We start from the raw sequence: 15,827 nt of genomic DNA, 5'->3' as shown, positions 1-15,827 counted from the left end.
GTGGGGGTATGATCAACGGTGCAGCCATATCTAAACAGGCAGCAAGTTTCTGTAGATATCTTGAGGAAAAAAAACAACCACTACCTAGAGAATTAGATGGAACAGTGCAAATTATGCTACTAATTACTATTTCAAGTTTACTGAGTATTTATGTGCTATCTATGCTAGCTGGCTCAGATCTCTGTACTCTGCATTGCCATCACTTTTTGCAGTCACAGAGCAGACACCTCTAAGCTGTATCTGATATACACTGCTGCTGAACTTGCTAAAATCTAGTTTTTGATGTAATAACAGTAAAGATAATAGATACTTATTGGATTAGGGAACAATCCAGCAACCAGTCACTTATTGGTGTATTACATCTGTTGGAACAGATGATGCATATTAGATCTGAGGATGATACAAAGCTGAGAAGGACCTGCAAGTATACTGGAGGACAAAATTAGAATTCAAAATTGTCTTGACAAATTGGGAAAAAATAGTATGAAAACTATGATGTAATTCAGTGAAGACAAGTGAACGGTACTGCACTTAGATAAGAATAATCAGCTTTACAAAATTGGGATGAGATGCAACTAGCTGTGCAAAAGTTCTTCATGAAGGAGCTGGGTGGGAGAGGCTAATTACAGATCACAAGCTTAATACAAATTAACTCCACCATGGTTTTGCAGTAAAAAGAAGTTCCAGGTTATACTGATAGGTACAAACAGAAGCCTACACTGGCAAGAAGGTGAGTCCTACCTACTCAGCTCTCGGAAGGCCTCAGCTGAGGTATTGTGTGCAGTCTGGGATGCTCTGCTTCAGGAAAAGGATGCTCTAGTCAGAAAAAATCCAGGGAAGATGTCAGTTCAATCAGAGGTCTAGTCAGTGTTGCTCATGGCACTTCTATCCTGGAGAAGACCAAGGGAAAAATCTGATTTTATTAAAGTTCCTAGAAGTCTGCTGAAAAGGGGACACGCAGCTTCACAACCTGAGCGAGCTGGACAAGGTGTAACAGGGTCAAACTACACAAAGGGAGATTCAAGTTGAACCTCAAACACAATACAGACAGGAATAGGTTGCTTAGGGCTGATGTGGCACCTCCATCGCATGAGGTCTTTAGGAAGCGGCTGTGCAGATGTCCATCAGGACTTACCCTGATGCACTCAAACTGCCCCACAGGACAGCATGACCTATGTGATCTCTTGAAATCCACTCATCACCCTATCTTTTCTGTAGCTCTAAAGAAATTCCAGTATGTTTCAGTTGTAGCTGCTCACGGCAGTGATCTTCCTGAGTAAGATGCTTCAGTGCTGTCCCTCTGTAGGGGTAGAAATAATCCCCTTCATGGGTGATTTCAGAAACTGAGAGCTATACAAACCAGTGAATGTTTATAGGGCTGGGATATCAGGATGTGATACACCCAAAGAATTTACAAATGCTGAACTTTTAATCAAAGCATTGGTGGAGTTTTTGTACCAAGAGGTAGAAAATACGAATGACATAAATGCAATCATAATTAAAAAACTGAACAGCACTGATTTCCTTCCTACAACTCCTCAAACTGCAGCAATAGCCCCACAGGCAGTGACTGAAAATGGAGGAGCAATGGCATGTTGGAGCCCGAGGAGCAACGGTGTGTTGGAGCCCAAAGGCTCTGTGCTAACTGGATGAGAGACCACTGCGGGATGATATGGTCAGTAGCTAGGGAGGAAGAGTAGGAATTCGGTCACCTAGTTTCCCTGTCAGAGCTAACATACCATGAAAGCATGGCCTTGTGGAAGAGGAGTTGTGAGAACATTACATTAAAAAAAGAAGGAAACCAAGAAGAAGCCACATGAGGAAGAGAAGTTTGCAGGAAGTGTAGAACCAAGAATTATGACACCATGAAAAAAATGCCTAAGAGATAACCCCCTTGCTGCACTGCTGCATCAAACTCTTAAGTAAATACAAAATGTTATCTGGTTTTTTTCCCCCATTGCTGAGTAACTGGAAAAGAGATCCAAGTGTGAGAAAAACATTGATTTGGAAGACGACAGGAGAACCAGAAGGAGAGAGAAACTAGCAGACACTGACCACCTTGAGAAGACTGTCACGGAGCAGTCCTGGCAGACTCATCAGTCATCTAATATGCCCTCTATGTTCATCCCAAACCCACGAGGAAATCTCGTTGGAAGCTGCCCCAGAAAAGCTATCCTGACAAAGTTCAGCTATGTGCAGTGGGACCAGATCTACATGAAAGCTCCAGAATAATTCTGGAAAATTTATGGATGTTTGGTGTGTTCCGAGTTGCTCCCAAATTATTTTGCAAGAATCTACCTGCAATTGTGTCAGCCCTCACTGAAGTCCCAAGAGGAAATGCAAAGAGAGACTGGAGCTAATTCTTTGTATTCTTTTCCTCAAGCAAATGAGCTGTGGTTCTTCTTTAAAGTAGCATACGCATATCTCGCGCTTGTAGGATAGGCCTCCCACTATAACACAGCTCTGAAAGTTTGCTTGAAAGCAGTAGTCACATGACTGCATTCAGGTACAGCACTGAAGACCTAAAGAAGAGTATGAGAGCTTCGTACACCTCACAAACTCAGTTCCTTTTTGGTTTTCCCTTGCATGAATCTTTTCTCCAGGCTCAGAATGATTACTGAGCTACTTTTACTCCATCCATAGTCAGTGTTGCCAAAACTTCCGATTTTATCACAAATTTATGACGTTGGGTCTTCTTAAAGCACCAGCTACTGGAATCAAGAACATGAGACTCCTGGCTTCTGTTAAAAAAACCCAAACGTTTAATGTATGACAAAGCAGCAAGAAGCAGCAACAATATCTAGAGACTAAAAGGCAAATCCAGTAGATGCTGTTGGGATGCAAACCCTCATGATTTTCAGGCCTTTAATGTTTATCTTTGAAGGCCAGTGGTTAGCAACTCCTATGTTGATAAAGATCATATATAAAACTCACAGTTCTGAAGCACTCAGTTAAAACTTCCTGCTCTGTTAATTAGAGGTTAGGCTCAACAAGCTCCCAGAAGTGGGAACTCCAGAAGACCTTCAGGTAGAAAGAGACAAGTTATTCTACAGGCAAGACCTGCCTCCCCACACCCATATCCCCAAACCACCTCCTATCTGTATCCATGCATTCACTGAGGGAGGGAGCGTGGGCCTACGCTTGAGCTGGGCACACATGTCCATCTGTGTATGAAGACGGGGTCAGCGTTTGCTGACAAATTCGCTGCAGAGTCTTTTTCGGGGGATCTCACAGCCCCCTTAAAACCTACCTCTCTGTGGTCTGCCCTTAAAACCTGCCTCTCTTCGGGGACCTTTCAGGGGTCTTACGCAGTTTGCTTTGGATACTCTGCGGAGCAACCAGCTTCACTGCCTAGAAGAGATGATGTAAATCCAAACACCCAGAACAAATGTGTCTACTTGGACATACACCAAAATGACCAACTCAGTTTTAGGACATGTACTGAATTGAACTGATCTAAGTTATGAACTGTTCACAGATGCGATGGAGACTAAATGCTGCCCCTTTTAAGAAAATGCATATATAATAAATATGAGGAAAGTGTATTGGAAATCTTATTTTAATTTACAGTGTAACTCACAGCAATTAAAGCATCTTACAATTTAATTCAGTTCTGAATATTTTGCTCAAAACAACCATGTAAAAAGAAAATATAACTGTAATATTAAATTTTTATTGACGCCTACAAAATCTAATGCTTGTGAAATACAAGTCCCTGATGCTTATACTCTGGTTATTAAAAAGGAGGAGTTAAACTTATTTCCTTTCAAGTCTGACTCAGAAAAAAAAAAAATGGCTATGTGACTTGTGACAGATACTGCAAGACTTTTGTACCTTAATAAAAACAGACTATCATTATCTTCACTTTCTCTTAAGTCTTGCAATTGAATTGATTTATTTTTGAACATGATAAGGAGAAAGAAAGAGTCAAATGGAATAATAAATTAGCTGGTTTTAGTTTATTTTACTGTGGTTTTTTATATCCTGAAACTGCCTTCCCCTGTTTTGAAGCTACATCTGAGCGACAGCTATTTAACTTAACTTTAGTGGCAGATGAGTATTTCTTACAAAACTCAGATATGCAATGGAAGCTTTTCATTAAAATTAGTAACACCACCAAGGTCTTCTGTTTGCTTTTATGGGAAGCAAAGAAAACATTGTTGTGAAATGCCGTAATACATCTGCAGAAGCCCACCAAAACTCCACTAAAAACAATAAAAATCAGGTCACAAGCTAAATCGCAGTATTTTCACTTAGATTTCTTGGTGCTTTGGGGAATGGTTCGATCAAATTTTCACTCCTAATAAAAAGAGGGGCCAGGAGCAATTATTCTTTTTAAATTTAACCACCATCTTTAATTAAACACGACGACCTTATTACGTGACAGGGATGGCTACCTGACTGCATGAAGTAGTTAAAAGAACATCAGCCCTATCCCTCGATGAGTGATCCCCTTCCTTTGAATGGTTAATCTGCAATGTCAGGGAAGAACATTAATGAGATGATAACAACAGAAAGCTGTCGCGATTTGCAGAGCTACCAAACTGGCCAGCCTCTGAAACAAACCCATGGGACCAAAGCCTTAATGCTCCTTTCTGGTTAGAAAATTAAATTATGACTGAGAGAACACTTCGGTATGCCTACTCGTATTGTCTCCATCTCTTTCAAACTGTAAAAACCAAAAAAACCCCAAACCCTGGGGACTGGAGCACACAACTGAAAGTAGCAGGTACGGCAACTGAGTGAGTACCTATTGGTGAAGCCACAGTAACTGTGTTCACACTTGTCCTCTCCAGTTGTAAGGTAAAACACATTAATTAAATCTCGTTCTGCTGGAATGTAATCTAGTTTGTTTTCCTTCACAACACAAAACAGCCTCTTGGGAAGCAATAGGTGGGGGTTTAAACTGTTTCACGCTGAGGATGGCGTTAACTCTGTTCCTCTTTCATGGTTGAGTTGCTGGCAGCTAGCAATTATAAAACAATTTGCATTTCTAGTCTGGATTCGCTTTCTACAAATTTAGTGAGCTAAAATGGCCCAGCACAGGTGTAAGAGGAAGAAAGGCGGTGTGGGTCTGGGCAGAATGGGGGAGCTAACGCAGCAAGCAGGTGGGGTCTGCTTACACCCCTATAGAGTCGCAGAAAGTGTAAGAGACCATTTCAGCCTTTGCCTCTCTGACTCTAAATATGCTTAAATGAAGGCTATAAGCAATTTAAACTGAGGAGAAAAGAGCTGCCCACACAACATTTCCGATCAGCTGGTTTAAGATCTCCCCACTGAGCATGCTTGACTGCTGGCAATCCAAGTGCTAAAGTCTCAATTTTGCCAAGAACTTCCTAGTGCTTACCTCAGCTTTGTGAATTGTCTTCCCAAAACCAGGTACCAGAACTAAAGCACGGCAATGCTGATCACCACCACACTTACTACACTCAGTGGATCAGCTGAGCTTCTGCCCCCATGCACCCTAGTTTACCAGCTTGGGGTGCTGAGCCCGGGATGGTACACAGGACAGCTTAGGGAACTGTTAACCCCAACCAATGCAGACATGATGACTGCAATTCATCACTGCAAATTCTGACTCTGATCTTACAGTGAGGTTATACAGAGCTGTTATCTCATCTTTGCACAGAGCACACCTGACTTCAGTAAGGCTTAACGCAGACACAGAAAGTCATCTCACTCAGAGCTCTCGCTAGGCTTCACCACTACAAAACAAAAGCACACCTACTACACCTTCAAAAACAAGCGCTTAGATTTCCTTAAGAACAAAACAAAAAACCTCAGCAAACCCAAACCGGCCTGCAAGCGGTGAAGTTAATGAAACCTAGCTTCCGCAACACGCTCTTCCAGTGCAGTATATTAAATCCCACCCCACGCCCTCCATCAGGCTGGAGACGGCACTTGCTGTCACTGGTCGCGCTCTTGGGCAATCAGAGCTGCCAGCCGACCGCTGCCAAACAGGACGGAGGAGGTCCAACCTTCTTTCCCTTTACAAGTGCACTCAGGTGGTCCCTGCCCTCCTCTAAGGAAGCTGCAGTTTTTATGAACAGAGATGTCAAGCACCTACAATTTTGCAGTCAGTAGAAAAATGGACAATATCACTGCTGGGATGAAAGGGAAATTAACAGTGTGATCACTTGAAAATGCTAAGGGTAGGGTAAGAAAAGTCAGCCTCCTTTCACTCCACTTAGTTGCATCCTGAATTTGATAACAACTTTACGGACAGTTCTAATAAGGTAATTAATTTAGCAAGAAATATTAAAGACTAAACATAATCTCAATCCTTAACACTGGCTACATTTCCTAAAATACTGTAATGACATATGGTTAGGAGCAATCCATGTGATGACAGAACTGCATTTCCAGCCTGAATATAAAAATATGACAGTAAGCAAGGACAGGAAATCACTGTTGTTCTACTAACATGCACTTAAAAGAGCTCTTGACCATGGAAAACAAATATACACTAGAACAGCTTGTAGAGTAGACAGGCTCTATTTCACATGTTCTCTTGTGCTCTGGTGTCAGGGGACCATCATCAGCTCTCAGAGAGAGGGGGCTATGGATTTCCCCATTTTTCTTACTGCTCCAGTTTACATCTTGCCACTGATACTGTTACTGCTGAAGAATTAGCAACCCCTGGCCTTGGAATGGAAATACATGTCAGAGGCCTTGTTCCTCTTTCATACACGTACCCTAACGTCTAGTCAGAGGCTACAATAGCTAGCAAAAAGCCTTATGAAACAGTATGTTGGTTTCTGCATAAGATAAAAATTCAGTATTTATTGAGAAACTCCAGCCTATCATAAGACAGTGTGGTTAGCCACAGGCTGCTGAAATTTGAAATAAGATCATTTGAAATAAGACCTAAAAAGACTTGAGAAGTGAGCAATGAAACTGAAGTTTCTAAATCCTAGGAAGCTGGCAAAACCCCAGCTGTACAGCACAGAGGACTAGATGACTCCTGAGTCTCCTGAGAGAAGCTGCAAAGGAAGTCATGCTGGGAAAGCATGCTGTGGGCCGAGATAATCTGCCTGGCAAGCCTTGCCCCGTTCAATCTTTGTGGCAGGAAGTTTTTCTTCCACTGGAATTTACTACTTTACACACACACACACTTTTTGGTAGAGAATAACAAAAGTATAAGCAATGTGCATAAAAGAAAGACTGGCAACACCTAAAGGCCCCATGTTCTCCACCGCACTATAAATAACTCCATATAACTGATACCGTATTTGCTTTTAGGGCTGAGCCTCCAGCATGTACCGGCTGAATTTTCAATGTCGTCGTTTTCCCCAGATGAATCAAAATCAACCACGGGTGAAGGCTAGAAAAATAGAGCAATAGTAAGTTGTTCAGCCTCACAAGTGAAGTGGCTGAGATCCTTGGGACCAGTCATCCATTCAAGGCATCCAGCACCTCCTCTGGCTGACCATCCTGCTTTTCCTTTTCCATCCTCCATGCTATATATACTGTCCCTCTATATATGTTTCTTTAGTCCCTGCACATATCACCCCACTATCATTAAGTGAAAAAACGCTTTGCTGCCCATCAAACTCAGCAATCTATGAGGCTGAACACCTCATGTAAATCTTTCCAGTGAGGCCACTCCTGTTACCTCTTTCTGAATCACTGCCTTCTCACTCTAATCATCATCCTCATCACGAACCAGCAGTCGACAGCTTCTTTCTGAGAAGTACGGAACATCAGGAGATTGTTCCAGTCTTGGAATGAGTAAGAAGGGAGGCCCAAATCTCCTCCCTTCAACACAGATCACTTAAACCTATTTTGTATGACAGCACATCATCTTCCTGTTCTGAAGCGCAACACATTTTAAAGCCTGTTAGACATGTTCATCTTTCCCTGTTCTTAACGGAAGGCGAAATCCTCAGTCCTCCGAGATAGCTCTTAGTTTTCTATCTAGATTATAATCAGTTTAGATCCACGCTCTTCTATCAATATTTTTCATTAGCTTAAATGCCTACTCGCTTGAGCTTGACTCTACCCTGGCTTATTGGTTACTCAATAAGCCTCCTCCACATTCGCTTTTCCTAGGTTAATCAAAGATTCCTAGTGTACTCTATTTGTAGATAAGCTTTGTTCTTTCCCAGTAACCCTCCTGGGTGTATTTCTGTACAAGTTCCTCTTTCCTGGACATAGTTTGTCAGAACTGGACACAGTACTGTCTCACCAGTCACCCAGAAGCTTGACTGTGTGCACACCAGTGTCATATTTGTTTTTTCACAACCGCGTTATATTGAGAGCTTCCTTTCATCGTTGACTAATAAACCCAGGTATTTTCCCATTACTCTGCCGGAGGGTTCCCAGATTTGTACTACAAACACTTATTAATCCACACATGCGGTATCTTGCATTTTGTGCTATTACATGTTCTTGTAGGCTCATTTCTACTACTTGAAGGTCTCAAGTCACCAACAGAAATGAGATTATTCACTGAAATTGTTACTCATTTCTGACTAGACTGACCAGGCTCTGCAACATTTACAAGTGGATTCTGACATTCCTGTAAAAAATTTCGTGTATCTCTTTGGTATTGAATGTATTTGCATCACACAGATGTGTGGGGTTTCAGTTTTGCTTTGGTGGTTTTTGACTACAAGGGCACTGCGAGAAGCCAGCGAATAATGTTCTTCCTTCTAGACAGACCAAAGCTGTGGACATCCTACTAAGATAAATTTGTTTTGAAGCTTTGCAGTCAAAAAAAAAAAAAAACAACCAAACCAAAAAAACAGCCTGAACATCAGAGGAAAAGCCAAACTATGACAGCAGAAGGCACAAGCAAAACACTAGAAAGCTTAAAACACTGCACAAGGCAAGCATTTAACCAAAAGACTCAGACAGAGGACAAATGGGCTCCAAAAAGCCAGAAACACATCTGCCACTCAAAAATTCCTAGTTAGGTTCAGAAATGTGAAAGCAGACCAACAAGGAAGCAGAACTGGACTTGCCTGGAAAGCAGGCTGACACCTTAGGCCTTACCTAAGATGAAGACATGACAATGCAGAGGGAAGAACAGCACAATAAGGAATGCAACCCCGGGAGAGAGCTCCTTTTCTGACAGCTTTCGGGAAGTATCTGAACAGCAGACTAATGGCTCTAGCTGAACCTCAAGCCTCTAACGGAAATAAAGTCTTTTCTCCCTATAGCAAATCATTCGAAACAGTGATGTTTGAGGAAAAAAAATGAAGGGTTAAGGAGTCTGTCTCATAGTAGAAAGATGAGCATACAAATGCAAGCATCTTTCCAGAGTGATACTGGTTCCCATGAGAAATCGTTTCTGTCTTCTCACCAGTCACCTTCATTTTCGTCACTGTTTATATGGAGTACTTTTCTCAAAGTATACCACCATCTTTTTCTGGCCCTCAATCTGTCAGAACAAGGAGGTAGGCACTCATTAGTGACAAACACGTAAGGGCGCCCCTTGCAAGCGCACGCCTGCATGACAATCACAGCGCATTCACAGGGAACGCTCACACCATCGCTGCGTTGGATTTTACGAATCCCCTGTACTTTTATATACACGAGAAGGATTAGCAGGGCGGCCTCGGGCCCTCCGCACCCGCCCGGCCGCAGCCACCTCCTGCCTCCCAACACCTGCCAGGTTTAAAACGGCAAGAACTCACCGCGCCAGAGCCCCCTCTCCCCCAACACACCGGGAAGCGGAACCGGGGAGCCTGCACGGGGATCTCCCCTCGGGCAGCTCGGAAGGGCCTCTCCCCCCTCCCCCACTCCCGCCCACCTACCGGGACAGGGGGCAGCGCAGGGGCCGCCGCCGCCGCCTCACCCAATGAGCCCTGCACCCCCCGCCCCGGTCCGACGCCAGCTCCCCCTCGGGCTACGGGCCGCTCCCGGGGCAAGCGCACCGCCCCATCCCATGTGTCGTGTCCCCCCCCGCCCAGCACCGAGCCCAGAGCCCCGGCACCGCCGCCGCCGCCGGCCCCTGACAGCCACTTCCGGCCGCGGGGCCGGCGAGCTCCCGCCCAACCCCGCTCGCCCCCATTCCCGCGCTCCCATTGGCTCACGCCGCCCGGCGCGTGACGGCTGCGCGGCGGCTGGTTGGCCCGCCGGCGAGCGCGTGCGGCGGGGCTGCGGGGCGGGGGCAGGCCCGCTGTCGCCGTGGCGACAGCGCCCGGAGAGGGACGGCAAGGGGACGGGGGACGGGAGAGGACGAGGAGCAGCCGCCGCCGCCGCCACCCGCCGAGTGGCTGCTGCCCTCGGCGTCACGTGCGGCCCCCGCGCCCGCCGGTTGGCCGGCGCCCTCCGGCGGGGGGGGCGGGGGGTGCGCGGGGAGGTGCCACGTGACGCGGCGCCGCCCGCCCGCCCTCCTCCCCGCTCTTTTCTTCCTCCTCAGCGCCCCCTCCGCGCGCCGGCCGGTTGGCTGTTGCCGTGGCGACAGGGGAAGGAGGGGGCGGGGCCGGGCGCCCCACCTCAGCCGCGCCGCAGCCCCGTGAGCGCGGCCCCGCCGCCGGCAGCGCCGCCCGGGAGCCGCCGCGGCCGGGAGCATCCGCCGGGCGGGAGCGAGCGGAGCGGGGGCGGCGGCGGCTGCGGGCCGGGCCGGGCAGGGCAGGGCAGGGCAGGGCGGGGCGGCCCATGGCGGGGGGGTGAGGAGGGGCCGTCGGCAGGTGCGGGTCGGGCGGGCTGGGCGGGCGGTCCGTCCGTCCGCGCTGGCGGCGGCGGGAGGATGCGCGAGTACAAGGTGGTGGTGCTGGGCTCGGGCGGGGTGGGGAAGTCGGCGCTCACGGTGCAGTTCGTGACCGGCACCTTCATCGAGAAGTACGACCCCACCATCGAGGACTTCTACCGCAAGGAGATAGAGGTGGACGCCTCCCCCTCCGTCCTGGAGATCCTGGACACGGCGGGCACCGAGCAGTTCGCCTCCATGCGGGACCTCTACATCAAGAACGGGCAGGGCTTCATCCTCGTCTACAGCCTGGTCAACCAGCAGAGCTTCCAGGACATCCGACCCATGCGCGACCAGATCATCCGCGTCAAGAGGTGACTTGCCCGGCGGCCGCTCCTCCGACGGCCGCGCCCGACGCCCACCTGCGGCCCGGCCCGCCGGGGCCTGCGGGCCGCCCGTCCCCGTCCCCCCCCCCCCAACCTCCGCCCCCTCCCCCGCGCCGGGCCGCCCCGCAGTGCCCGGATCCCCTGCCCGCTGCCCGCTCAGGTGCCTGCCCCGCGGCTCCCTTCCCTCACCCGCCTCCCGCCCGCCTTCCCCGCTGGCGTCCCTGGGCGGCGGGCCCCCCCGCCGCCGCCGCCCTCGCCGGTGCCTCGCCCGCAGCCCCGGGCTCCCTGTGGGCGGGCGCCGGCCGCAGGGGTGGCGGAGCGGGGGCGGGGGGGGGGGGCGGGCTCCGGCGGGTTCCGCTGCTCGCCCTCCCCCGCGTTTGCGGTTACGACGCGGTAAGTTTGGGGTGCTCCTGCCTGAAATACGGCAGGCAGGCTGGCCGCGGGCGGGCGGGCGGCGGTGTGTGCCGCGGCTGTAACCGGGGGGGCGGAAAAGCAGTTCCCCGAATCCTGTATCGGGTCAGCCCCCCGGTGTACTTTCTTAGTGGACGTGCCGTAGCTGCTTTGCAAGGGAAGCGCCTGGGTGGTTTCGTGCAGCACACGTCTTCAAAGGCGGAGAGAGATCCGCCTTTTCGGGTACCTGCATAGGTATTTCTGTGAACTTCCCACTCCTCTTAAAAGTGCGGAACGCAAAGCCTCTTCCTTGGTAAAGCGATGAGGGCTGGGAGCGTTAGGCCTTATGTATGCCGATGCTTCTCTCAAATTTCCCACGGTCGTGTTGCCAGCCACTCTGTTACGAGTGAATCCACAGTGGTGAAACACCGGTGCATACTGCCTGTTTGTTTTTATAACCGCTACGTCGTTTAGGTATGCATCGATCAGTTAGATGTCAGCAGCTGCAATGTAGCCAGTCACACCAAAATGAGGGTAGATGCACCATTTGAAATCATAGCAACCGTTTGAACCATAGCGTGGATGAGAAAATGCCGCTGGCCAGATCATCACAGACCAAGGTCTGTTATTGCCTGTGGAGAGTGGTTGTAATGTCGCAGAACTGGTTGTAGCTTTGGCTTGGACATCAGAAAGGGAAACCCTTGTAAATAACTTAGTTGGACCACAGCTGTTGGATTCCCATCTTGATGTGGAGAGGAGCATAAAAGGTGATAATGGTTAATCATATGGTTGGGTATGGTCCGTTCACAGAAACTGCCATTCCAGACCAAGGCCTGGGGAAGATGTATTTTGAAACTGGGGAGGAGGGTGAGTAGGGGAAAGGGGAGGGAGGAGACAAAGCGCTGATATTTTTGGAGACTTGCAACTTTCTCATAGTAGGTGTTTCTTAATGTGTGTCCTAACTTTTTCACTGGGGATTTCTAAAGACCAATGTAATGAAGTTATTTGGAATCTGTTATGGAAAACGCATTTTCCACATCCTTGCAATCCTTATTGTTCACGCATACCTTGTAGTTGAACAGTTCTTGAGTAGTTAGAGTGGACTTTTTATTAATAAATGCTTTTGGTTTTCCTGTGTTTAATCAGTGATACAAATTCATTTAGTTTCCGAATGCCTAGCTGTTGCTTTTGCAGCTTGCATTGCGCCTTACAATGGAGCGTCTGCGTTCAGACCCCAGCTGACAAGCTGTAGGTAGGTGAAGCGGAATAGGAAGCAAGTTGTACTTCCATAGTTACATTGACTCAGCACTGCTCAGAGTGGATCTAAATGCTGCTCTTATTTTGTTTCTGCCATCTTTCTTACTGCAAGACTTCTAGTTTTGGCTTTTGATTAGGTACTTTGTGAAAGACATAGAGCAAGTTCTAATCCTGAATTTCACTTATGCAAAGTAATCTAAAAGCAGCTGAAATCCTGAAAATTTTAACTGAGTTGTAGTTGAAAGGGATGTGCTGTTGACTTGCAATATTAAAAAGATGTAGCTTCAGCAAGTGTACCAGATCTTTCCTTGTCAACTTACCTCATATTTGGGGGGGGGGTGGGGTGGTGGTGGTGGTACGCTTTGGAACTTGACCTAAGTTCGCAGGCAGTGTAAGACCTAATGTGCTGTTGACTTAAGCTTGCATCCTTTTTACCAGTTAAACTGGAAGAATGCGTAAATTTACAGATATAGTATGTATCTGGACAAGGACTTCTAAATTATAATTTACAGTTGCACAAATGCATTTAATCCACGTTGAGAGACAAATAATCATAGTCCTGTTTACTCAGGGATTTGCGATGAGGTGTACCTGAAAATTACAACTGTATACTTATATTGATACAAAACCAAACTAAAACTAAAAATCTTGATCTAAAAATCTCTGAACTTTCATTGTACCTGAAAACCAATTGGCCAGGTCTCTAACTGGTAGGTATCTCTGCATTTTACATGTTACCCTTGCGCTTTTTTTTTTTTTGATGAAAGAATCCCTGTGTTACCATATAATTATAGAGTAATTAAAATTACTCTCCCAAGAAGTAGAAAAGCCAGGTGCAATTCCCTCTTCATGTTAAGAGATGCACGCTTGGGTCCTCTGCCTCCCTGGTCTTAACCACCACATACCAGGCCAAACTAAGCTCGGGCAGTCCTTCACTCCACCTGATGAAGTTGAGTTACTTTATAGGAATGAATGACATATTCGTGAATGAAAGAGAGGAAACAAGTGGACCTTTACTTAACTCTGAAGCTAGTGATTAGAAGAGGTTGAGATCACTCTTGCCACTATAGTTTCTGTTCTCATTAAATGACTATTTAATATTAAAAAATGCATAAATAGACTTAGAAACAGGACCGAAATCCAGGTCTTCCAGTCTGCAGAGAAGACTCCTAATGGCAAAACTCCGAAGTCAAGCTTCCTTGTGCACTGTGCAGTGTGGGAGCCTTGCATCCCTTTCAGGCATGGTGCACAGCTTAAGAAGAGTGGAGGATGCCTCCATAGCTTTTAAACAGGTAATTAAAGTTCTTTCCTGGGAAACTGTTTAAAGGTAAACCGTATTCTTCTTTTTGAAGGAAATAAAATATTTTTGTCTAGATGTTTGTAAGAATGAGTTAGGGTGCTTTACCTTCAGGAAGGGAGCCCTATCGGTTCCGAGTGGACGGGTGCACCCCCAGCAGTTCTGCCTAGGCATAGGATGAGGAGAAGGAAAAGGTTTCAGACGTGCTCACTGTACACTGGGCCGGAGTTTCCCACTGTGCAGCATGCTGCCAGCATTGGATGAAGGATCTTGGTGGTGCAAAATCACAGCTGCTGTTCTTCTTCCTCCAGATGCTGTGTCTTACAATAGTTTCTACCCAAGGAGTGGCTTGGCTGTAGCTTGTGTTGTACCAAGCAATCACGTCTGCAATCAGCTGTTCTTGCAGTGCCTGCAACTAGCCTTGCTTATCTGGAACGTGTGCTTTAGTATCTGTATGGGGTGTGGGGGGGCAGAACACTGATGAAAGGGGATGTGCCCTAGGAGAGTGAAGCTGTGGATGCCTTATTTTGCTGGATAAGGAGTGTCATCGGAAGGTAGGAGGACAGAGGGGTTGTGTTCTAATGTAGGGTGGGGGGTTGTGCAGAATGAGGCCATATGTATAAGGTTGGTCTCTGGATTTAGGAACTTGAGAGTGCCTCCATGCTTGTTTGCAGGTGTTACCACTGATGATAGCTACGTAAACAGTTTGGGAGCTCCTATTCACTGTACAATTGACTGCTTACCTGAAATGTGTTGTTCCAACCCCATGAGCTTAGCATTTCAGGCACCTAGTACCGGTTTCTGGATCCCACTTGTGCCAAATATGTCCATTAAGCCTTGTTTCTTCTGATTCTTGCAAATGCTTAGGGCTTGTAGTGTTGGGAGGATGCAGCGTACATAAGGATAATATTTTTCATGTGGTAGCTTTGAAGGATACCCCTTACTTTCTGTATACAAGGAGAAAGGGACTCAACTGCTGCCTTACTGCCTCCTGGTGAGATATTGCACAAAATATGTTATCTGTGCATTTGTAGGTGCTGCCACTCTGAGACCTTCTTTCCCTCCAAAATGGATTTGCAAGCTTGGCAGCAAAGACCTGTCTGTTTTTTATGTTGCAGACAGAATTCCCTGTAGTTTCAGAATGAGCTGTTTTCTGGATAAACCCTTTATTTATGAGAGCAAGACTAAACTGGATAAGTGGGGCCCATGCCAGCGAAGGTCTGCAGTGAAGTAAGAAAAGAAGCTGTCAAATGGAACGGATTTAAAGTGGTACATTCCAGTTAGATATCAAGGTTTAGAAATAAGTAGTGAGTCTGCAGATTAAGCAGTGTAATTTTTTTTTTTTTTTTTTTTTTTTTTTTTTTGTGGAAAAAGGAGTTAGGTAACTTGTAACACTTTTTGTGTTTGTCTTTTGTGTGATTAGAAAACTCTCTGAAAAGAATCTGGTGATATCTCCAAAATTAAAATTCAGAATATGGTAAATTACTTTCCCAATGTCTTTGTCCCATGAAGGTATGTTTAAACCTCGTTGGGTATGTATTCTAAGTGCTTATGTAGCCTTCAATGATGTAATTTCTCAATCTGTCCTACAGACTTTAGTATAAATATTTTTAGTAGAAACCCATGAAATAGAAAAAGTTTTGTTAGTTCCATTCAAGCAGAAAACTAAAGCACAGAAATAAAAAAAGAACTCACAAAGTTAATTCAGAGTTCTTCACTTGCAATAGTTTCTTTAGATGTCTGAGCAGTGCTTTAAAGACAGGACTGTTGTCTTCATGTTTTGGAGAATCTAACAGATTCTACTTAAAATAGTATTTCTGAGAAATGGTTTCTTTCAAGTAGTGAAAAAAACCTTTTC

General features: G+C 46.5%; 1 protein-coding gene across 3 annotated transcripts in view; it reads left to right on the top strand.

Moving 5' to 3' along the window:
* The first annotated feature begins 10,698 nt into the window (after positions 1 to 10,698).
* Positions 10,699 to 15,827, top strand: part of RAP2A (RAP2A, member of RAS oncogene family) — a 30,217-nt gene continuing 25,088 nt past the window's right edge. The window contains exons 1-2 of one of the 3 annotated variants that reach the window (XM_075727872.1): positions 10,700 to 10,834; positions 10,886 to 11,013. In XM_075727872.1, coding sequence (XP_075583987.1) covers positions 10,700 to 10,834; positions 10,886 to 11,013 — 263 coding nt within the window. Of the gene's footprint in view, positions 11,014 to 15,827 lie in introns of all 3 variants that reach the window. The other 2 variants (XM_075727878.1, XM_075727863.1) reach the window with 2 other exon arrangements.

This window comes from Pelecanus crispus, chromosome 1 (assembly GCF_030463565.1).
Source record: "Pelecanus crispus isolate bPelCri1 chromosome 1, bPelCri1.pri, whole genome shotgun sequence".
NCBI classification, from domain to species: domain Eukaryota; kingdom Metazoa; phylum Chordata; class Aves; order Pelecaniformes; family Pelecanidae; genus Pelecanus; species Pelecanus crispus.
The sequence above is the reverse complement of the archived record's forward strand: the minus strand, read 5'-3'. Positions and strand labels throughout refer to the sequence as shown.